The 24,317-nt window shown below is 36.7% G+C and overlaps 1 protein-coding gene across 2 annotated transcripts in view; it reads left to right on the top strand.

The window, feature by feature from the left end:
- The window catches only part of msk (importin-7 msk), a 165,854-nt gene that overhangs the window by 86,387 nt on the left and 55,150 nt on the right, over positions 1-24,317 (top strand). For both annotated transcript variants that reach the window (XM_089098588.1, XM_089098583.1), the window contains exons 7-8: positions 11,612-11,775; positions 23,250-23,555. In XM_089098588.1, coding sequence (XP_088954714.1) covers positions 11,612-11,775; positions 23,250-23,555 — 470 coding nt within the window. The remainder of the gene's footprint in view (positions 1-11,611; positions 11,776-23,249; positions 23,556-24,317) is intronic.

Genomic DNA, 24,317 nt, shown 5'->3' with positions numbered 1-24,317 from the left:
GCTCATTCGATTGGAAATTGGAGTGGCTAGTGCTCTTTTTAATAACCGAAAGTGATTGGAGGTCAACTAGCCCCCCCCCCACAACCATTACATCCAAACACATCCAATCAAAATTTTGAGATAGCCATTTTGTTCAGCGTAGTTGATTTCCAGATAGGAAATATGTTTTTGAGGAGGACACTCCCCCAGAACCCTCGGAGCAAGGGTTTTAAGTTATGCCCTGAGGGCATATAAGAACGATGTTGGCACAATGTATTATTTATTTTTCTCCTTTCTCCATGCCCGGGCACTTCGTATCGAAGGAGTTGTCGTAGAAACTTCGAAAAGGGCTCATTCGATTGGAAATTGGAGTGGCTAGTGCTCTTTTTAATAACCGAAAGTGATTGGAGGGCAACTAGCCCCCCCCCCCCCCAACCATTACATCCAAACACACCCAATCAAAATTTTTAGATAGCCATTTTGTTCAGCGTAGTTGATTTCCACATAGGAAATATGTTTTTGAGGAGGACACTCCCCCACAACCCTCGGGGCAAGGGTTTTAAGTTATGCCCTGGGGGCATATAAGGTTTTTATAGAATGCGTTGTCATAGAAACTTCAAAAAATGCTCATTCGATTGGAAATTCAAAGTCATAGTGCCATTTTTAATAATCAAAAGTGATTGGAGGGCAACTAGCCCCCCCCCCTCTATGCCCATCATTCCCCCAAACCCATCAAATAAAAATTTTGAGATAGCCATTTTGTTCAGCGTAGTTGATTTTCAGATAGAAAATATGTTTTTGAGGAGGACACCCCCCCCACAACCCTCGGGGCACGGGTTTTGGGTTATGCCCTGAAGGCATACAAGAACGATGTTGACACAATGTATTATTTATTTTATTGTTTTCCTTTAGAACAGGGCACTTCGTATCTAAGAAGTTGTCGTAGAAACTTCGAAAAGGGCTCATTCAATTGGAAATTGTAGTGGCTTGTGCCCTTTTTAAATGTCGACAGTGATTGGAAGGCAACTAAAACCCCTTCCACACCCACCATATCCCAAAATACATCCCATCAAAAATTTGAGATGAAAGTTTTGTTCGGAGTAGCTCATTTCTAGATATAAATTAGGTTTTCGAGTAGGACACTCCCCCACAGCCTTCAGGACAAGGGTTGTAAGTTATACCCAAGGGGCATATAAGGTTTTTATAGAAAGCGTTGTTGTAGAAACTTCAAAAAGGACTCATTAGATTGAAAGTTGAAAAGGCTATTGCATTTTTTAATATTCGAAAGTCATTGGATAGCAATTAACCCCCCTCGCATGCCTACCTTTCCCCCAAACACATCAAATCACAATTTTGAGATAGCCATTTTATTGAACGTAGTTTTAAGCTCTTTAAATTAGGTCTTTGAGGATAACAATCCCCTCACAGCCCCCAGGATTAGGGTTGTAAGTTATGCCCTGGGGCATGTAAAGTTTTTATAGAACGCGTTGTCGTAGAAACTTCAAAAAAGGCTAATTCGATTAGAAATTGAAATGGCTAGTGCCTTTTTTAATAGTCGAAAGTAATTGGAAGGCAACTAACGCCTCATCCACGCCCTCATTTCCCCAAACACATCCAATTGCCAAACACGGCAATTTGGTTTCAGGCCTGGACATAATACTACCCACTATCTTGTATTTCTTCTTGACGATCTGATGAAACATCTCGAGAAGGAAGAGACATACGCAGAAATCCTTCTCAGCGATATAGTAAAGGCGTTTGACAGCATTCAACACCTGATAGCTATTAACCGAGCTAAAGAAATGGATGCTCGACAGTTTCTTGTGAGAATGGTTGCAAGCTTCCTGCACAATCGAAACCAATGTGTTTCACTCATACAGGATGAAGCATCCAAATCCCTAGACATGTGGTGCGGAGCACTCCAAAGGACAGAATTAGGACCACTGATCTTTTCGGTTGTTTTTAACCCCGTCCTAGAACAAATACAAAGTCGCTACAAGTTTGCTGACGACCTGTCAAGCATATCATTCCGTACCTTAGCGAGCCTAGCAGAGGAAATCACCTCATCAATATTTTCCCAGCTAAAGCATAATCTTGAAGATGTAATGCTTACAGTTAGTAAAACCAAGAGCCAAATTCTACGTGTTAGCTTTTTAAAATCTTCAATTCCATCCCAAGAAGACACTGAACTTACAACTAAAGATGAAATAAGAATCCTAAGAGTAATTTTCAAAAGCAACCTAAATGGGATCCAAATATAGAGTCTATCCTCCAAAAGGCTTCCCTATGCCTAAAATCCTTTGCTTGCCTAACGCGGTTCAATATCCAAATTTCCATTATGCGCAGTCTATACTGTATGTATGTCCGATCGCAAACCGAGTATGCTTGTCCCGTTTGGCACCCAGGTCTAACGGCTATCCAAACCGAAAAGCTTGAAAATACTCAGAAGCGGGCGTGCCAAATAATGCTTGGGGCAAACTATACATCCTATGAGGACAGTCTGCAGAAACTGAGGCTTCAGAAACTATCTGAAAGGCACCACGATCTCACGATGCATTTCGGAAAAAAATGTCTTAACTGTAAAGTCCATCGCAAAATATTACCGGATTTCCAGGAATCACAGATCAGTCGGCCAAAAACACGTAAAGGAGCCCTTAGTTCGTCATTCCAACTCCTTTGTCCCCCACCCCGAAAGGCATAAAAAAGGTACCCATCATCGTTTGTTCCATACTTCGTGAACCACTATGATGAGGAACTAGTTGAAATGGAAATCTATAAAAAGTTGTGAAAAAGTTTATTTATTTTTATATTTATTTATCTGATCTCATGTGTTATATTTTCTTGTTGTTATATTTTCGTCCGCTGCTAGCTATAAGCTAGTATGGAAATAAAGAGTTATTATTATTATTATTAATAAAAATTTTGAGATGGCCATTTTGTTCCACGCAGTTAAAATTCAGAAAATTATACTTTTGAGTAGGACACTCCCCTCACTGGGCAAGTCTTCAGGGCAAGGGTTATAAGTTATGCCCTGGGGTATACAAGTTTTTATTGAAATTTTTTTCGTAGAAACTTAAAAAAGGGCTCATTCCATGGTAAATTCAAAGGTCTAGGGCCCTTTTTAATAGTCGAAAGTGATTTGAGGGCAACTAGCCCCCCTCTCTCGCCCACGTTTTCCCCAAACACATCCAATCAGAATTTTTAGATAGCCATTTTGTTCAGTGTTGTGGATTTTCTTATAGAAATTATGTTTTTGAGGAGGACACTCCCCTAAAGCTATCAGGGCAAGGGTTGTAAGTTATGCCCTGGGGGCATATAAGGTTTTTATAGCAAGTGTCGTAGTAAAAACTTCAAAACGAGCTCATTTAATAACAAATTTAAATGGCTAGTGCCCTTATAGATATCCAAATGTAATTTGAAGGCAACTAAAATCCCCTCAACACCAACCATTTCCCCAAACATGTCCAATCAAAATTTTTAGAGAGTCAATTCCTTTAAAACATCTCAAATTTAAGGAAATTATACCTTTGAGTAAGACACTCTCTGCATAGTTTTCATGACAGGGGTTATAAGTTTTGCCCTAGGAGCATGTAAGGTTTTTATTGAAATTTTTGTCGTAGAAACTCGAAAAAAGACTCATTCGATTGGAAATTCAATCAAAATTTTTAGATAGCCATTTGATTCAACGTAGTTTAAAGTTTTGGAATTTATGTTCTAAAGGATGACAACCCATCCCCCCCCTCAGGGCAAGGGTTGTAAGTTTTGCCCTTGGAGGATGTAAGGTTTCTATAGAAGGCGATGTTGTAAAAACATAAAAAAAGGGCTTATTCAATTGAAAACTGAAAGGGCTAGTGCCCTTTTAATAGTCGAAAGTGATTGAAGGGCAATTAACCCCCCTCTTACGCCCACCATTTCCCCAAACACATCCAATCTTAATTTTGAGATATCCGTTTTGTTCAACGTAGTCGAAAGTTCTGGAAATAAGGTCTTTTAGGATGATAACTTCATCAGAGTCCTCAGTGCAAGGCAAGGGTTGTAAGTTATGCCCTGGGGGCACATAAGGTTTATATAGAAAGTTGTTGTAGAAATTTCTTAAGGGGCTCATTTGATTGGAAATGTAAATTGCCCTTTTTAATAGTCAAAAGTGAGTGGAGAGTAATTAACCCCCTTTCGCGCCCACCATTTCCCCAAACACATTCAATCAAAGTTTAGAGATAGCCATTTTGTGTAACGTAGTTAAAAGTTCTGGAAATTATGTATTTGAAGGTGAAAACCCCCCAGAGTCCCCAGGGCAAAGGTTGTAAGTTATGCCCTGGGAGCATATAAGATTTTTAATGATAGAGTTGTCGTAAAAACTTCAAAAGGGGCTCATTCAATTGGAAATTGAGAGGGCTAGTGCCCTTTTTAATAGTTGAGGGTGATTTGACGGTAATTAACCCCCCTCTCACGCTCACCATTCCCCACAACACATCCAATCTATATTTTCCAATGGCCATTTTGTTCAACGTAGTAGAAAGTTCTGGAAATTAGGTCTTTGAGGATGACAACCCCCCCCCAGCCCTCTGGGCGAGGGTTGTAAGTTATGCCCTGGGGGCATATAAAGTTTTTATTGAAAGCGTTGTCGTAGAAAACCCCTATGCCTTCCCAAGGCCAGAACATAATTTGCACTTTACTGAAAAAAAAAATGTTTTACTTTTACAACTTTAATAAATCCAATAATAGTGACATTTTGAATAATAAATACAATTTTCTACGTATTAAACTGACAAGGCGCATTCATTTGTAATTTTTTTCAATAAAGTGTAAATTATGTTCTGGCTTTGGGAAGCATAGGGGGTTTTGAGCCCAACGTATGTTAATTTCTGCTCGTTTTGAGTTAGACTCGGTTATTTATTGTAATTTCTGTTCGATTTGGGTTTCATTTATTTATCGATGCTGATTTGTGGTAGTTTAAAGCTTGGTAGATTATTTAATTTTATTTTTGCTAATTTTTCGTTTAATTTAGTTCGTTACTTTTCTTTGAAAAACTTATTTTGTGGAAACATTTCTTTAAATTAATCAGTACAAAAGGAAATTTTTTTTTTGCGTAATTTCCCACGACTTCTTTGTAGATTTTTACTTGCTGAGTGAGTAAAAATATGTTAGTGAATTAGACTGAACAACCTTCAAGAAAAATTTGAGAAAGGAAGGTAGAATCAAGGACAAACCCTCAAAACAATATGGCAATTCAGTCACGTGGAGATTAATAATGCCATAGCCTGTCAACGGACAATGCAAATTTTTAGTAGTATATTTATCGGGGAAAACTAAAAATGGGTGGTTGTCATTCAAAATGATAAGCATTGTTGGAAAAAACTTTTATTTCATATTTTGATAAGTTGTAAATTAATAGCAACTTAAATGTTGTAAGTTCAATGGGTTTATTAAGTTCAATGGGTTTATTAACAAATAAAAATAATAAATCACACATAATCAATATACTCAGTCCATTCCTGGACGCAGAGAACCAAAATCATTACAATTTAACATAATACGCAGAATGGTCACCGCTCCGAATCTCAGACACAACCATACCCCTCATTTACCAAATAACTAAAACTATTACCTTCCCGTTCCTTACCCTCAGGTGAAACCACCCCGTCATATTTAAAAATCATACATTTGTAATTTAAATTTACTACTTACATTTAATTCTATTTTTTTTTTTATTAACTATTCATTTGTAATGCTATTAAATGATTTTTTACTCTTTTTTTAAATGATGCAAGGGAGCTCCTACCTCTCAGCTCTTCTGGGATCAGGTTCCGTATTTTTGCACAGGCTACGTTGGGAACGAAATCTGATCGCACGGTCGAGGTGAGGAATATTTGCAGGTTTGATGATGATCGGGTATGCAAATTATGCTGGTCTGAAATAGGTCAAAATAATCTTTTAAACGCAGATGGCAGCTCTCCAGCTAAAAGAAAGGTCAAGCATGATAATTGATGCAGGGACCCTAATGACAAGTACTCTTCATTTTTTCCAATTAATATCAGGCATCGTTGATGAATCGAATTCAGTTTTCGCAGGTGGGATTTAAAAGTTGATTGCCAAATCATTGCACAATACTATAAATGGGGTTTTATAAGAGCATTGTAAAGGAGGACCAACGTTTCCTGCGGCAAAGCGCTTTTCAGTTTTTTCATTATTCTAAAATTCTGGGATAGCTTCAACTCTACTGCTTGAATATGATGCAAGAATCATAGGTTCTTATCGAAGATGATTCATAGGTCTTTTGCAAAATGCTTTTTCGGCCAACTAATAACACCTCTGGATATCCGTATACCACATATCTCCGGATGGACATTTCTGATCCGGGAAAAAAATAGAAAACGAGATTTCCCAACATTAATTACAAGTCGGTTAGCATCCATTCAGAGATACGTCCCCTCCAGAACCTCCGTCAGTTTAGACTTGAGCGTTGTCTTATCCGTTTCACAGCAACCAAGCGTGGTTTCATCAGCAAAGGCCACGAGCTCATCATCTTCACCTTCGGACCGGAGGGAGTTTTCATCCTGGCACATTTTTACAGCAGCGAAGATTTGTTCGTGCCGGGTTCAGTACTCGACTCAGATCGTTAACATGGATCAGGAAAAGTAGTGGTCCTAATGTTGAGCCCTGGGGGACACTACAGTTAATGAGCACATCGTGTCCAGGATCTTCTCCCAAATAAATGCTGCGGTCCCTCAAATATGATCTGAATCAATCCGGAGCTTCACCTCTTATTTCAATATTTTCCAGTTTCCCAAGGAGAATCGAATGGTACTTGTTATTAAATTATCTCTTGATGTAAAACAGAACCATTATAGGTAGTAGACCAGAATCCAAAGCTTTTTTCATCCATAAACTTAACACCATTATTGAATCATGTGTAAAGTGCCCTGGTCTGAACCCAAACTGGCGATTATTAAGAAACCCTTTCTTCTCCAGAAACTGGAGTAGCTGCTGTTGCATAGGTTTTTCAAAAACTTATGAAAAAACATAGAGGATACAAATAGATCTTTAACTAGCCGGGTGAATTCGAAAGCCCTCTTTGTGCAGTGGAGTTATTCTAGCTTTTTTTAGCAGTTCTGAGAAAGTACCCTTGTGCAGAGAAAAATTTCTAAGTTAAGTAAGGGGCACTATGATTGAAAGAGCAACTGCTTTTAACACTTTGGTATGTACTCGGTCGAACCCAGAAGCCGAATTGCCTCTTAGATTTATTGCGATTAGCAGAATTTCAGATGGAGAGACAGGTGCTATTGCCATGGATTTAGTGCATGCCGGGCCAAGGTAATCTTTAAAACTCTTCGCGGAATTCCCAACAGAATCTGCTGTTTTTCTGCCCACTTCTGCAAAAAATGTTCCCAATGCATTTGCAACGTTATCTGGTCCTGTTACTGTCTCCCCATTGACATATAGTTTAGATGGAAGCTCAGATGGGGGGCTGCAGGGACGCAGTATAGAGTTAACAACCTTCCATATTTTCCGAGAATTTTTGTCACTTTCAGCTATTTTCCCACTAAAATAATCTCGTTTAGCTTTACGTAAAACTGATCGACGACATTTTTTATATTTTTCATATTTCTCCAGCGTTGCAATGCATCGGTCATTTGTGTAATCCATCCACAGTTTATTTTTCCTGTTAATACACTGGAGCAGTCCATGACTAATCCAAGGGCTTATGGGTTGATTTTTCCGTCCCGTCTTCCTTGAACGCTTTTCACAGCAGCAATCCGTATATATTCTCATGAAAATGTTATGAAATTCCTCAAATCCTGAATTAACATCATCTGTATTCATAACACTTTCCCAGGATGTGCTCTCCAGATTTTGATTAAGAGTTTTCAAGTTCTCGTCATTCAGTTTCCAGGTAGTGAACCCCTGCTTAATCGAAGCATTAGGCTTTGGATATTTATGCTGTATGTTGAAATTTGTAAGCAGAGGGAAGTGATCTGAAGTGTCGGATAGCAGAACTGAGGCTGATGTTGTAGGCAGAGTCGAAAAAATGGTGTCAATCAGTGAGTGGGAAGTGGCAGTTACTCGGGTTGGAATCGTCGTCGAGGGGTACATATTCGAAGCAGACATCATACTAAGCAGATGTGTCGCACCGGAAGATAGAGGATGAGTAAGATTGATGTTGAAGTCCCCCATTAAGATAGCTTCATTCCCTTGTTTCTCTAGATGATCAGATATTTGGCTTAAGTTTTCCAAGAATGAAGAAACAGATCCTGCCGGTGGGCGGTATACTTCTCCAACTGTTAATTTCTTCTGTGAAGGTAAACATATTTCTAAGAAAAGTGATTCATAAATTCCTTCTATATTCCAGGTTAATTCTTTGTTAATGCATACCGAGTACTCGTGCCGTGTGTAAATAGATAAACCTCGCCTAGTCGATGCTTTTCTGTGCAAAAAATTGAAACTCTATCCGAACATTTCTAGAGACGTATCTGTTTGTTTTGTTAAAAAGTTCTTACAAAGTTCTACTAAATCTGGCTGCAACTGTTGACAAAGAGTCGTTATATACACAACAGATGAGAATAACCCTTGAAAGTTCAGTTGAAAAAAAGTGAGGTGAGATTCGGAGCGTCCCGTACTGAAATTACACACTTCTTCATAACGGCTTCTATGAAATTTACTTTTATCAAATAACGGGGTATCTGATTCATTATTAATTTCTAAATCAAAAATATTTTCTAAATCCAAAAAATTTTCTTCCAGCTCTACTAATCTAGCATTACTTTGGCTTGTTGACGAGGAGGCACCCCCGGGAGGATTAGAACAGGAATTCATTACTTACCAACATACTGAAGAGAGGCAATGGCTGTACCTTTGAGAAGAGCAGTAGACCACTCTGAAGTTTGTAAACCCGAACTTTTCTTATAACTCTGGAAAAGAAAAACAAAGCAAGAACATACGAAAAGGAAAAACATCTCATTGTATAAACAGAAATCAAGAATATGCAAGCGGCAATTTACACATAAACACTCTCTCATGGCGCAGTTATAATACTTTCTAAATTTAAATTATTCATCAATTTTACTACTCTAATTTTACCAATATTCACTCCTAATTACTTCAGTATTATAGCTGCCCCACAAACCTCAAAAAATATTAACAAAAAAAAGAAAAATTCTAGGCGTCCTAATTAGAATCATTCGCATCGTCCGAGCCAGCGCGGGGGAGCTTGAGCGGATCGTAGCATTTGTCTGGAAACTTCATCCACTGAGCCGTCTTTGATTTTTTGGTTTCTAACCAAAGTTTGATCCCTTTTTAGATCAAACGTGTCTCCGCTGATTTCTCACTCGCTACTTTTGAATTTTGCAGCTTATAACCACGAGATAAAAGTTCTTTTGTGCCGCTTCTTAAGGTCAGCTGTCACGTTAACAGATAAACTCTGAACGGTTTTTTCAATTTACTAGGCTTTGTCATTATTTCTGACCAATAAAAATTTTCAAGGATAGCAAAAATTACACCAGGAGACTCTCTTAGTTGCTAGCTGTTTCTCAGTGTTTGACCGCTAGAGCCAGACGACTCGGCATTTGACGGTTTCTTAGAAATTCTGTATACCACATTCATCTGTACCTCATTCGCAGTACCTAGTCTGAGTTTTGATTTGAAGAAGCCAACTTCTTTCTTACGGAGATCTTCGCCATCTGAAGGTTCTAGTCCGTGGATAACAAGATTGTTTTTTGTTGAGTATAGTTCTGACCACAGAGCGGTCAAGTTAAGCTTTAAAATCTCGTATCTGAGCAACCTGTTTTCAGACCGTAGAAGTTTATTTTCCTCCTGGAGAGTTGCGAATTTCTGCAGGACTTTGTCCATTCGGTCATCAAAAAGTTGTTTAGTGAGTGCCATAATTCTCGACTATATTGCCACTATGCCTTCAAAAATTTTCAAAAAAACATGGAGTGATACTTACTCGCAATGGCCCCTGTATGGTAATAGAACCAACTATCACTCGGGGCCTGCTTTCAGAAAATGCAGTGTTTGAGAAATTCAAATTTGACGTTCCTCCGACCAGCGTTATTGAACTATCCAATCAGTAATTATGCAATTTCAAATTCCACTTCTCGCCAAAAGTCTATCACCAACAAATTAATTGATACACATAAGACAGGATTATACGTCACTATAATCCCAAGCCAATTGTTGTTACGAAATTCACTGATTTAATAATGTTCATAAGTTATCCGCTTTAGATTTAAACTAAAATAATTTTATATTTTCTATGTCTTAAGCTGAGAAGTCTTCTAAGGGATGCTAATTGATTGGAAAGCTGTGAAAATCTACTCTTTTGTTGCACCTGGAATGAAACCTTTCTATAGGTTTTTTTTTATTTTTTTTTTTTTAAAGCAATTTGAACGTAAATAAAACAAACTGAGATTAATAGTCTATTCAACTTGGCTTCTTTGAAAATTTTAGGCAATTGAGAGATATCAGGTTGGGAGTGCGAGGAGATTCTACTGTATACGTGTATGAGTCGACGGGGTCGTACATGGGAATAGACATGTATTGTTAGTGTAAGGATTAAATATTCTTTTCTGTAATTTTATTGATACCTGGTGTTATCAAACCCTTAGAAATTACATGGGTATTGGCCACGAGCTGGCACGAACGGAGGAGGTCGAAGGGTATTTCGATCTTATATGTACATATATATTGTTCAATTTGCCTACGTTCTCAATTGGTTTCGATTTTTTACCCTTTATAAGAAACTCATTAATAGTTGTTTAGTGACAAGCGTGCTTGTTTCAGTGTCAGGTTTGGTTGGACCTTTTTGGTCAAACCAAAGCGATACAACCTTTTTGGTTAGTTCCTTCGTTTGCATGTGCTCGTTTATTTCTATACTTTTCAATGAACTAATAATGTAAGCTTTTCAATACATTTTTTCTTAGATAAAAAATCTTTTGGTGAATAGCTAAAGGACTAAAGTAGCTAAGGTATGTAATTTTCTCAATACTTTTAAAAGAACATATCCCGAGGAATTCGGAAGTTAAAATTTATTTATCCGAGAAATGTATGTTGCCTTTATCCTTGATTCGTACTAATTCGTTAAGTTTAACTCTGCTCTTTATGCTGTGGTGAAGATCAACTACATAAAGACGCAAAAGCTTGGGAATACAAGACTGATATGTAGTTTCTACCTTTTTTTTACCTTGTGGAAGCATAGTGGACTGATCTTTGCATGGCAATTTTTGTTTTGCGGGGTCTGCGACCCAATCCCTGTTGTTGCGATATTGAGCAGCAGCCTTGCTGCCTGCCCCTTTAAAAAATGATCCTGAAATTAAAACGTCGACAATTGTCGATGCCCTATATACCATCAGTTGCTCAGGAGGCTGTTTATTCTGTCTACTTTGTTAATACGAACTCCGTTTTCTTGTTAAAAAGTTTTTCGCTTGCACTTCAAGGAAAAAAGGCATTTCAGCCGTCTTTTCATATTCGTAACGTTTTAAAATAAGAAAAACTCTGTTTAGAAAAAATGGAAGGAAAGTGAAGTTTGAATATGCCTGGAGGGGGTTGGAGGTCGCTGTCCGCTATTCAATGTTTGCCTCAAAAGTACATTTTATGTGACATACTACCACCTCCTTCCCTAAAATGTTTCTTATTCCAGATATATTTGAGGATTTTGTTTCACCAGTCACTGCTGCCCGAGAACTTTTGATTTCCATTTGTAAAACAAGAAAGGATCAGCTACAACCGACAATGGCTTTCTTGGTACAAGTGCTGACATCTAAAGAAGCTGATGCCAGTCAAAAAGATGGCGCTCTACATATGGTATTTGCTATTGTCTTAGACATAAGGAGTGTGTTTCACTGTGCCTAGGCTATCTAGTCGATAAGTGTGATATCTTATCCTCAGCGTTTCAAGTGCAAATATGCCGTCATATTTTATAATGGTTGGTACCAAAAAGTATAAGGTATCAGTCATAGTGGTACGTACCACTTTAGAACCGGCTGACGTAGACAGTTGAGACTCTGGTGAATTTTATATGCAGTTACAGAGACTAATAGACATGGCCCCAGATAAAAGCATGGTATTTTTTATTAGGGGACTTTAATGCATAGATAGTATCCTTGCCTTGATAAATTTGGCGTAGGGACGGAAAATAGCAACAGTAGTAGACTGGTCCACTTTTGCGGATACAATAATCTAGTTACAACCAATACACATTTGGCCATAAAATGACCCATAAGCTAGCTGGGTACTCGCATAATGGTAAGACGGTGGACCTCATTTATTATTTTAGTGTAAAACAGAGACAGGCCTAACCGAGATAAAACACTAGGATGTTTTGAACTGGCATCTGAATTGTAGCATGACTGTCCTGAATCAAAATGTATTAAGTATCTCTTTCATTTTTTTTTTCTCTTTCTTTTCCTTTTCTTTTTGTTTTTTCTTTTTTTCCCTTCCTTCTCTTTTTTTTTCTTTTTTTTTTTTTTTACTCTCTTCTATACACCTTCACTTTTTTCTTTTCTGTTTGCCTTTCCTTATATTTACTAGCCTATCCCACTGAACCCTTTTTCATTACCTCTGTTGGGTTCGTATCTTTCATTTTCACTTTCCAAACATGATAGCTGAAATGTGTGAAAATGTAAGTCAAATCTTCGTATTTTTTCGTTTGATTGGTTTCCATGCATAATTTTAATTCTACAATCTTTTCTGCGTTGACCAGTTCCTCATTTTCTTGTATTTCACTACTTAACAGTTGTTTCAATTCTTCTAATTCTGTTTTTAGGCTTGTGCATTGAAGAATTAAATGTTCAAGTGTTTCAATTTGATTTCCACACCTTCCGCACATTCCAGTCGACTTGGTGGGGTCTATCCTATGTTTTCTCTCTTCAGTTGGCAGTATTTTGTGAACTTGGAAAAAGGCATGCTCTTTCACCTTCGGCGGTAAGAAACTAGAGTGTATCAGGTCGAAATTTTTTTTCAGTTTTTATCGTCAAGATCACTCGTCTCTAGAATTTTCGCTGGAGGTAGGTTTTCCTGCGAAATGAACCATTGTTTCATATCCTTTTTGTTGATTTTTTTGCTATCAGGGTCTGCGATCCTTTTTTCCAGTTATTCTTTAACAGTTCCGAAATGTTTTTTTTACCGAATTTGGGCAGTCCCTCCTTTCATTTCTTACCCATGCGTTGTACCAATTTTTCACAGGGTTTGTTTCTTCAAAATGAATTTCTTCGATCATTGTTTTCATGTGGAGTTCTTTTATCTTGGCTTCCGTGTTAATTATTTGTAGGCCTCCTTGGCTTTTCAGTAGAAACATATCTGTAAGTTTAAGCTTTGGAGGGGGTTTTCCGTACCAGACGAACTGATATATCATTGATTTTATTTTCTTCTGGATGCCTTTTGTGGGGTTTGATACTGAAGCGAAATACCATATCACTGGACAACAGTAAGTATTAACGTATTGAGCTTTTTGAAATATTGTGAAGGCTGTTCCATAGCCGTAAGCAAGTGCCGATGGAAATTTCTGCAATGTTTTAGCCCAGTTTACTTTTTCAGTCTCTTTCCATCTTTTTCTCCATTGAATACCTAAAACCTTTATTTCATCTTTCCTTTCTATCCCGCCAATAAACTGAGGTTCTTCTTCGCTTAAACACAGGACTTCGCATTTTTCTTTGCTTAATTCTAATTTGAACAAATCGCAGTACTTAGTTATACAATGCAAAGCCCGTAAATAATCCATGTCTGTTTCCGTGAAAGTCGTGAGGTCGTCGACAAATCCTTCTAGCTTTTGTTGGGTTCCTCCTATCTCGATTCCTTGTATCTCTTGCTCCAAATATCGCAACAAAGGGTCAATATATATTTCGAACAATAAAGAGCTTAATGGGCATCCCTGTCTTACTCCTGTCTCTGCTTCAAAGCTATCGCTTTCCATATTACCTATTACAATGATCTGTTCTGTTACCTCCAAAGTCTTTTTTATCCATTCCATAAACTCTTTACAGAAACGGTATGCCACTAGTATAATAAGTAGGATTGTTCTTCTTATTTTGTCAAATGCTTTTCGAATGTCAAAGCTTGTGATTCTGTATTTCCCTTTTTTCTTCGTTTTTTCTATCACGTGTATTACGTTTCGTATGGCTCTTAGAGCATCAGCTGTTTTCCGTCCATCTAATCCTCCTTTTTGTCGCTTACTTAGCAACTTAGCAAGTACTTTTTTTAGGCGGTTTGCAAGAACTTTGGTGAGAATCCGATAGTCGCAGTTTGTTAAATTTACAGGTCTCCAGTTCTTCAGTTCTTCAAGATTTCCTAACTTTGGTAGGAGCTTCATTGTTCCAATGCAACTAATTTTTTCTTCGGGGCTATTTAGCATCTCGTTGAACATTTCAGACAGAATCGGGGCTATTTCATTTGCATGATGCTTATAAAATTCGCAAGGTATGCCATCTCTCCCCGGTGATTTGTTATTTCTCGTTTCCGATAATGCTTTTTTTATTTCTTCTGCAGTTATTTCGCTTATTAGCATTTCATTCTGTTCATCAGTTACTTTTGTTATAGTGATTTCCTCAATAAATTCTCGTACCTTCTTTTGCTCGTCTTCGGTTTCTTCTTTTTCTTTCTTGAACACATTTTGGTAATAATCTCTTGCTTCGTTTAATATATCATTTTCGTTTTCAAGGACTTCCCCTTCTTGATTTATTATTCTTCTCATTTGTTGTTGGCTTATTTTTTTTCTTCTCGCGGCATATGAGAGTTGTTGTTAACTGTTCGTTTTGAATATGTTCGTCTATTTTAGTTCTTATTTTTATTGCTTCTGCTCGCTTATGCTCAACCTCTCTTATCTCTGCTAGAGCCTCAAAATATTCCTTGTTTGAGTTTTTTCCTGCAATTATCTCTTCGTTTAGCTGGTAAACTACTTTATAAAGAAAGCTGGCGTGTTTCTCTTCAAACCTTGCTGTATCCCGAAAGATTTGTTGGGCCATTTTTGTAATCGCTGGCTTGGCTATCTTTTCCCAATGTTTCGGAAGGCTTCTTTTCTCGACAGTTTTCAGTACCTCTAATATCTTTTCTGTTGCGTTTGTAAAATCTTTGTTTCTCAGTACTTCAGTATTCATCTTCCATGACAAATTCTTGAAAGAAGATTTTTTTCTCTCGTTGTTTTTTAATGTGGCAATCACAGATTGATGGTTGGAAAACGGTGCAATTTTGTTCTGGATTTTCTCTATTTGTGGAAGGATCTAACCTTAAGTATATATGCGGTCGAGTCTAGATCCTCCTCCGTAAACCGTTCAGCTTATCTAAACAAAACTCCTCGTATTCACTTTTTCTTTCAGAACGACTAGAAAGCCTGCATCACGCCCGAATCGTTTCAGTGACAAGCAAGTATTATCACTTTGTGCTTTTGCGTTTTGCTTATTTGTTATGCACTTAAAATCTCCAAGGACAACTGTATTTTCATAACCTTTATGTATATATGGGGCTATTTTTTCTTCGAAGAATACTTCTCGTACTTTTTTGTTTTGCGACGCAGATGGAGCATATATGTTGACAAATTTGCACCCACCTATATCACACCTGATAATTCTCCCGTCTGTATCAGTTCGAACATCTTTTACATGGAGGTTTTCTTTATATATTATCGCCACGCTTCCTCCATCCTCATTGCAATTCGTAAAATACTTATATTCAGGTTCTAAACCTCTTAATTCGCTTGTGTCGTTCTCTTGTATAAATGCTAAGTCTATTCTTCCTTTTAGTAGATACCCTTTTAGCATTACTTATCTATTTTTTTGCTTTACTCCATTTACGTTCAAAGTTGCGAATTTCTTGGAAACTCTTGCTGACTTATCACCATGTCTTCTGCATTTTCTCTAGTTCTTGCTTTCTTGGTTTCTAATCCTTCTACTGACGAGAAAGACGTCTCAGCGTAATCGATTAGTTCCAAAGCCTGGCTTGCCGAAGGGCTGTTGCTGCTCTGTACGATTTTTTCCACACTATCTATCATACCTTCGATGCTTTCAAGTCGGCTCGAAAGTTCAGCTTGACCTGTCTGCGACTCTGTTCTTTGCGATCTTTTGTTCCTTTTCATACTCCTAGTGAGTACTCCCGGCAGTGAGCTACTCCTGCTGCGAGCCTCTTGAAACTCTTCATCTTCGCTATCAGTATCTTGTCCTTTTTTCTCAAGTTTTTTTTTCTTTATATCACCTCCTTGTATTCACGAGTCGTCTTAAGCTTTTACAATAGTGCGAGGTCGGAGTTAATGGTCTACCTTTAGCAATCTATTTTTTATTAATTAGTATTATGCGTATTTGTCTTTTCCTGTCCATTTTCTTTTTCTTTGGGTCTCAGGTTGGTTTGGCTTGCAGGTTGTTTTTCCGGCCGAACGTTGCTTTGGCTACTAACGGCATTAGGGCCACTTGGTTCGGATGTTATGTTTCTTTGTATCTCTTTCATAAATAGTATTGTACTGAATCACCAATAAACTAAACATTCTTTCGAAGGGTTACTGATCTTTCTGATTACAAATCTCGGTCTAATTGTGCCGAGATTGGAAATCAACGGGAAATTCATTTAAAAAATCACCAATAATTACATTACATTTATTTCGATTAAAAGCTTTTATTGAAGTTAGCTAGAATAAGGTTAAATATTTGGCACCTTGAAATTGTTGTATTTGTCATTCAATTTTTCAAACATGATAGTTCCTTGCCCTTTTTGTCTATCCTATTTAACGAGCAATAATTGTATAACGAAATCTCTAGCTCTTTCCTATTATATGAACGAGCAGTAATGCGACTAATAGTAGGGTACTCATATCATCAGTTTTATCGATTTTTTATTATAAAACGTAGACTAGCATGTTCGGTATAGTGCACTAGGATATATTGGACTTGCATTATTGATGTTAAAAGTAAAGACCACCAACTAGTAGTGTCTAGTGTTAATTTAAAGCTAAAATTCAGGTAGGATAACTAACTTTTGCTTCGTTATGATGTTGATAGGCTACAGGATGATGCTTATTAGACTAAGAGATACTGTAAACAAAGTTTTGAGATAATATCAAAGTAAAAGTAAGCTTTGAGAAAAAGAACAGGAGGAGTTGGCTTAATTTTTACTATTAGATTAATAACTGAGAAATGTTTGAATGGGCAGTGTCTAGTGGATATGTTATATTCGTGAAGGATGACAGATTTCTAGAGATTCTGCCTTTTGGCCTACCTGGCCGAAACTAAAAGCAGATAATTCCCTGAGGAGAGGCTATATGTAAGGATTAAAATAAAATGGGAACTCCGCGGGAGGGGATGAAGAGTGAAGCTTTAAACAGATTGGGGTACACGACAAGTGTGCTTAGTTGTGTTTGTCTAATGCAACTTGATGCTCCTTTGAGTTGTTTAGAAGTAGACACATGAAACGTGTTGACTAATGTCAAAATCACTTACACCCCATACTATCGAACTGGTAGTTATTCTAGTAGTATATATGTATTCTAGTAGTATTCAAGTAGTATATATTCTAGTAAGAACTAGTATATATACCAGTAGTAGGGTTTCAATTATCACGTGGGGGGCTCTGTATTTGCTAGTATCAGTGGCAGATCACATCTGTGAAACTTAGAGCCAGTCGGTTAAGCAAATTCTAGCCCTGAAACCGACTCAAATACAGTTAGGGGGCTATGGAAGTGAATGCGCTTCAAAGTTCAGACGAAGCTTCACGGTGTCATTTGAAAAATATCCAATCAGATAGTTAAACTCGGGAAATTTGCCCTGAAAATATACTCATGCTAAATTGTAGTTTAAGTCTTTCTGAATCATAAACTTGGGAAAATTTCATGGTGCTTTAAATTACTTCTAAATAGGCACATGCGGATGGGGAGGGCCTTTTATATATTTTATAGAGAAAGATCTTCAACAAACATTCTATAAAAACAAAACTTATAATTATTCTGGAATATAACTATGTTGTCTAAATTGGCCGTTTACCTTGTGTATAATTCTTAATCCAGTTAACTAAAAAAGAACTTTTTCTAAAAGAAGTTTTCCAAAGAAAAGTAAAGGCCATATTAAACTTAAGATCAGCACATACAAATACCTGTTAAAATTCAAACTCAAAACTACCAGAAATTGCTATTAAAGAATAAGTGAAACCCAAAACGAACAGAAATGAGATAAACAATCATAGCAAAAAAACATACAATAAGTACTAATATAAGTGAATAAATAAATCTTAAAACGCGTAAAGCTTAAACTGAATATGCAAATCAAGCTTAAAACGAAAAAACAAATTTTATATTGAATTGTAAATGAAACCCCAAACGAAAAGAAAATAATTAAACAATCATAGCAAACAAACCCACAATAGGTGCTAACATAAATGAATAAATAAATCTTAAAACGCGTGAAACTTAAATTGAATATGCAAATCAAGCTTGAAACGAACAAAAATCACTACAAAGAAGAGTTTGGGTACCGCCTCCTTCTCTCACTGTTAAAGTCTAATATCACCTGCGTCATTGGCGCTTTACTGATAACTATTTGCTTGAACAGTCTTGGAAAGTGCAAATAAAACCAAACTGAATATTTGATATATAATGATATTAATTGTTGAAATGTTATCAGCTCAAGATTTTATTTCACTGTAATTTTTATTCTCATTTTCAATGCTGTAATAATTGGTAAGAAAATATCTGTAATACAATTCGTTTTCAGTCAAACGCCAATGATGCAGTAGGCTTTAGGTTTTAACAATTAAGGACATCAAAATGTGTCCAAGTTTGAATGTTACTTCTAATTCGTTAATTACCAATTAAGACCGATTTTGGACTAATATAGTTCGCGTCTTGTAAAAATAAAATTAAAAATATTACTCATGACAAGTCATACGCATGACTAATGTCTAGTCTGCCACAGATGTTAATACAAGAGTAATGTTGGTTTTTCCGATCTTAGTTACCAATTTTTTATGATTATGTTTGCTTTGGCAAGCAATCAATGCAGCTTAAATAAAAGTCTTGTTTTGGCAACTATGGCATTTTCCGGGACAACAGTAACAGCCATGAAATAAGAAGGTTATTTCATAATTAAAAATATATTTATGACTTAAGAAAATTTGACGACATGAAAATCATGTTGAAACATAAGGGCAACTAAAATTTCTAACTTATCCAATTGACATGTTTTACCTATTACAACTTTTTTTTCTCTTTGAACCTACGATAAGGCGTTTTTCGATCTAGCCCCTGAGTAAAGGGCTAGAAAAGACTAAAACCCATAAATTCCATCGGGGTTTAGGTAGGGCTCCAGTGCAGAAAATTAGAAAAACTATCAGTTTTCTAGAAAAGCTGTTTCCGTAACGGCTTAAAATCTAAATGAATACGTAAGTCTCAGGACCAATTAAGCCCAAATGTGCAAACAAAGTTGGGAGCGCAAGGACCCGCAAATGGGGCACAATGGTGAGCAAGAAATATTGTGTTTTCGTCATCTTGAAACTTGTATTGGTGTGAGGGACACCAAGGCATATTATAAACAAAACTTTCTGGCTTACCAGAAAGTGAGACCCCCCCCCCAAAATCATGATATTTTCTTTGGCATATTGGGATTCCGTGGAAATGTAGAGAAACGACTTGAAAGCAAATTTGGTTCACCTGAAAACAGGCAAAATAATTTTTTTTACAATCGACAAGGACAATGTCTGCAATCAGTTCAGACAAAAAGCGCTGGATTTTCTTTAAGTCTTGGCATCCAAATTTTCAATAGGTTGGAGACCAAAATCTACGGACCCCTTCACTGCTCCCTAAATAAAAATGGAGTTGGTGCACAATATACTGGAGTACTTCACCGGCCCGGTGCATTCTCACCTGTGGTGGCGCAGTGGGTTTGACTCAGCTTGGTATTACGAGACCCAGAAATCGAACCCGGCTTAAGCAACACACTACAGGACCGAAGCAAAGACATTAGTAGTCAAGAAGCGTCGTTAATTCGATACAATACCGTGTATTTTTGAACTTCATTCCAAATACAACTCCCAGAATATGGCAGATGGACAGTTATAACGAAAACATTTGGTTAAATTATTGAATTCAAAAATTTGACTGTATGCCCCAGAAGCACTAATTTATATGTCCAACAAACATCAGTCCCTATAAATTCGTGAAAATAGACTTTCACGTGTGCTTCATAAACTTCACTGATCTATAAATAAAATTGCCAAAAGACTTAAAAGATTCATGACGCTCGAAACTGGCCGGTAAATCTCGTATTTCAGATCGGCTTAAAAATCTTATCCATAAGTTTCTGGACTAAATAGACCCCAGTACAGAAGAAAATTAAACTAATTTTGCCTGCATCGATTCTTGACGCCTGATAATGGGCTAAAAATTTGTCTAATCTCTGATTGGTTGGATTCTTTGGGGCGTTTACAAAGATTCAGGTAGACCTCAACGAAGACCAATATTTAAAAGAAAAACGGGTTTTCTAATGAAAAATAGTCTTTTGGCCGATTGTCTTGAAACTTACAAGGCGTGTAAACAGGGGTAAGGTGACCTTAATTAAGATAAAAATTGATGGCGTGGGTTTATGACATCCAACATAATGCTATTTTTTTGTCTATAAGATTGACTAACAGCTTACTGGACACATAGAATTAGATCCGGGAGCCACGCCGGCGCATCGACCGAACCCCGCCAACGAGAGGCCCGGTTGACTGCCACCAAAGTGTTGCAACGCCACCGGCGTGCCGACGCCAGCGGAGGCGGTGGCGTTCGGTATTAATTTTGCGGCAATTCTTTATTGCGTCAACCTCAAAGTCGAAGCTTTTCTTTTCTCGTGCGGTTAAGTGTTCCAATTTTCCTGATTAGAAATCAAGCAGGGCTTACACTATCCCCGAATTCGGGGATTTGCTTGAAAATTCATGTGTCACCCAGAAAAAGAATTTGGTTCCCCGAATTCCCGAAAATCCCCCAATCACGGTGCCACCCCTGGTGATTTATCACTAGTAACTATCCCTGCCAAATATTACTTTGTATACTATAATTCTTCACTACTATCTTGTTCGTTAATTTTCGTCTCTTGTGTTACTTCGCATACAAAAAAAGTTTTTTACGTTAAGAAATAAAAAAAAAAAATTTTTTTTTTAACTGAAAGTAAGGAGCGACATTAAAACTTCAAACGAACAGCAATTATTCCGTATATGCAAGGGGCTGTCCCCTCTTCAACGCCTCGCTCTTTACGCTAAAGTTTATTTATTGTTTTAAGGAGTAGTAATGACAAAGAGTCAAACTTTAGCGTAGAGACCGAGGCGTTAAGGAGGGGACATTTTTGGAGCGGCGCTGGGGTCTACATAGACTGGGAAAATGCACTTTTTTTTTACAATTTATGAAACTTACTGGGCATATAGACAAGGCCAAGGAAACGTCAATGAATACCAAAGTTTTGAAATATATTTAGCTCTAATGATTCCTGATATCTGATTTTTTTGAATAACTAACTAAAACTTTATAAAGGACGTAGACATTTGGTAAATCAAATGCACCAACGGTTGTCACAAAACTGAACATGAAAAGGTTCTTTTAATAAAATAGCGATTCAAGATATGTAGCACGTTAAAATAACGCAGATTCGTAATTCGGATTGATTGTAAAGCCTGCATTGCAAGCACCCATAATTCTAAAGTAAATAAATACTATTTAAAAAATTGCACAAAACTACAGCTGACTGAATATTGAAATGTCTTCTAAAATATAAATGACATTCACCATATTAGTTCTTAAGCAGAAGAGCTGAAAAAAATACTTTACAATATTCTTACAATTAACTAAAAATCCATCTTATGTTCATTCAAAAAAGAACACCAATTGTAAAAAAATGAAAAAAGTATTTCCAACGATTCAAGGAAACGTAAAGAGCGGTATAAAAGTTTAAAATGAACAGGAATAAAGCCATATTATAAGTCAGCCTAAAAACAAAGAGAGTTGGCTGTGAATTAAAAAATCAAAGATCCACCACTATTATTATTAACAACATATGGCATCCCACTCTATTAGTTCTGAAGCAAAAGAGCTGAAAAACAAACAAAAACTTTACAATATTTTTATAAATAACTAAAAAGGCATCTTATGTTTGTTAAAAAAAAGAACAAAAACTGTTAAAAAAAAACGATTTCCAACCAAAAGGAATTTCGTGGAAAAGTAATGAGCGATATAAAAGTCTATGACAAACTAAAATAAAGCCATATTATAAGTCAACTTAAAAACACAGAGTTTGCTGTGAATTAACAAATTATTATACACCACTATTAGTACTAACAACATATTCCAACACCAAGCCGCTTGAGTTTCACACAGCTACGCCCACCCCTTCTCCCCAATGAATTAATAACTTCACTCTTGAGCCCTTCTATTTAAGTTTAAATTCTCTTTAAATCATTTGTAATGGACTCTTTTTCACCTCACTCGGTGATGACTTACTTCTCGTCAAGCCCCCTATGGATGGGAAAAAAATTATAACTTGACAATATTACCCTTCATCCGTAAATTACGGCCTTTTATTTCTTTTTTGTATCATTATAATTTAAATAGTCAGTTTACTCTAGTTTGCCTTATTAATTTAAAATTTCCATCAGTACTTCCTTCCTTTAAGATATTCTCCTTTTAAATATGTAGAATATCAATTGATGAATCATTTGTTAATTAGCCAATTCGAAATATTACTTCAAGAAACTAAATAGATTCGTTCGATGATTACCAATGTTCATTTCCATAGTAATATTATTAAGATCGTTTTCTTTACTTTTGAAGTCAATGTATTCAAAAGAAAAGGTTTGGACAAAAAAAGTATCCTTTTAAACTGAAAAAACAAACTGAAAGTTGTAAACGTAACCATTATAATTTTTTTCTCCAATGTAAGTTTGATTATTATTGTGATTTTCTTGTTTTTGTTGATGTTTGGCAAATAGAATATACATTATATGAAATTCACAGCCTCTTCAGTGAAGTTAAGTAACGCTGGTTTTTTGATGGGTCGGGCGGGAGGAGGTGGCAGGCCCGCTTTTAATTAAGGCAGGTCTTTTTGTAAACTGATATTTTGTATTTCCTTTTGTTGTTGTCGTTGATGTGACAGATCAAAACACAGCAGTCAGAAACCAAATCTTTTTTGGTAAGCGTAAATGAAACTCTAGCCTTTAGAGTGTTTAAGAGGGTGGTAGCCTCTTTTTTATTTGACGCCTTTTTTGTTCGCTTTAGGTTTGAATTATATATATGTATGAAATATGAATAAAAGTTATTACGATAAATTTCTTGCCCTTAATAGGTCGGCGCCCTAAGCGAGGTTCTGGTTAAGAAGAAGCTATATAGGAGCCAGATGGACAGTCTCTTAGCCCAATACGTCTTACCTGAGTATCAGAGTCCACACGGTCATCTACGAGCTAGAGCATGTTGGGCAATGCACCATTTTTGCGAAGTGAAATTCAAAGACCCAGAATTACTTAAGCAAGCTGTTCAGGCCACTGTCCATACTCTCCTCTTTGATAGAGATCTCCCAGTTAAAATTGAATCATCCATTGCTCTCCAAGCACTTATTGGTAGTCAAGATTGCAATGAAATCATCCGGCCAAAGGTAAGTTAGACCAAACTGGACCATGCCAATTTGCTTACGTTGCCTTTTTATGGGAGTAATCTAGGAATCTAGATAATGTTTAATAATCGCTCTAAAGGAATCAACTGAAGTGAACTCTTTTTTTTTTTTTTTTTTTTTTTTTTTTTTTTTTTTTTTTTTTTTTTTTATAGAGCGATTAAATTCCTGTCTGGCCTTTGAGGTATTTGGCCTGTCTTAGACATGGTCTTTCTTAAAGAATGATTCTCTTTTTCTATCATCGTTACTAATGAGAAAAAAGAGGTGTCATTCGATTGGCATGAAAGATTTGTGAATGAAATTTTTGATGCAACGTCAGGTTCTTTCAATTTTCCCCCTTTGCTTGTCTTTTTCGTATTTTTTTTAAGGTTTTTGATGATCTCTGCCCCATTCCCGAAACGGTTTTCGTGTGCTTTTAATGGGATTGTTTAATCCTGCTCACTGAAATGTCTATTTTAAAAAAGCTGGTGTAGATAAAGCGAAGCACTTTTTCCTATTTTGTTTGCACTATAAAAAATTGAGTTGGCAAAACTATGTAATAAGTTTTGATTTATGGAAAATATTGCAAGCTCATGACTGAAACAGTTTCAAATCCTAACGAAATCATCATTGCACTTTAAACGACTGAGAACACTTGAAATGCTTTTTGTTACTAAGGTCTGCAATTGGATAGAAAACCATAGGCAGCGCGCTAGCGCTTCCTAAGTAAAGAACGATGTGGGCACAATGTGTTTTTTTTTGGTTCTC

This window comes from Artemia sp. Qi Xiang Cuo, chromosome 2 (genome assembly GCF_049724085.1).
Source record: "Artemia sp. Qi Xiang Cuo chromosome 2, ASM4972408v1, whole genome shotgun sequence".
Classification (NCBI taxonomy): Eukaryota; Metazoa; Arthropoda; class Branchiopoda; order Anostraca; family Artemiidae; genus Artemia; species Artemia sp. Qi Xiang Cuo.
The sequence above is the reverse complement of the archived record's forward strand: the minus strand, read 5'-3'. Positions and strand labels throughout refer to the sequence as shown.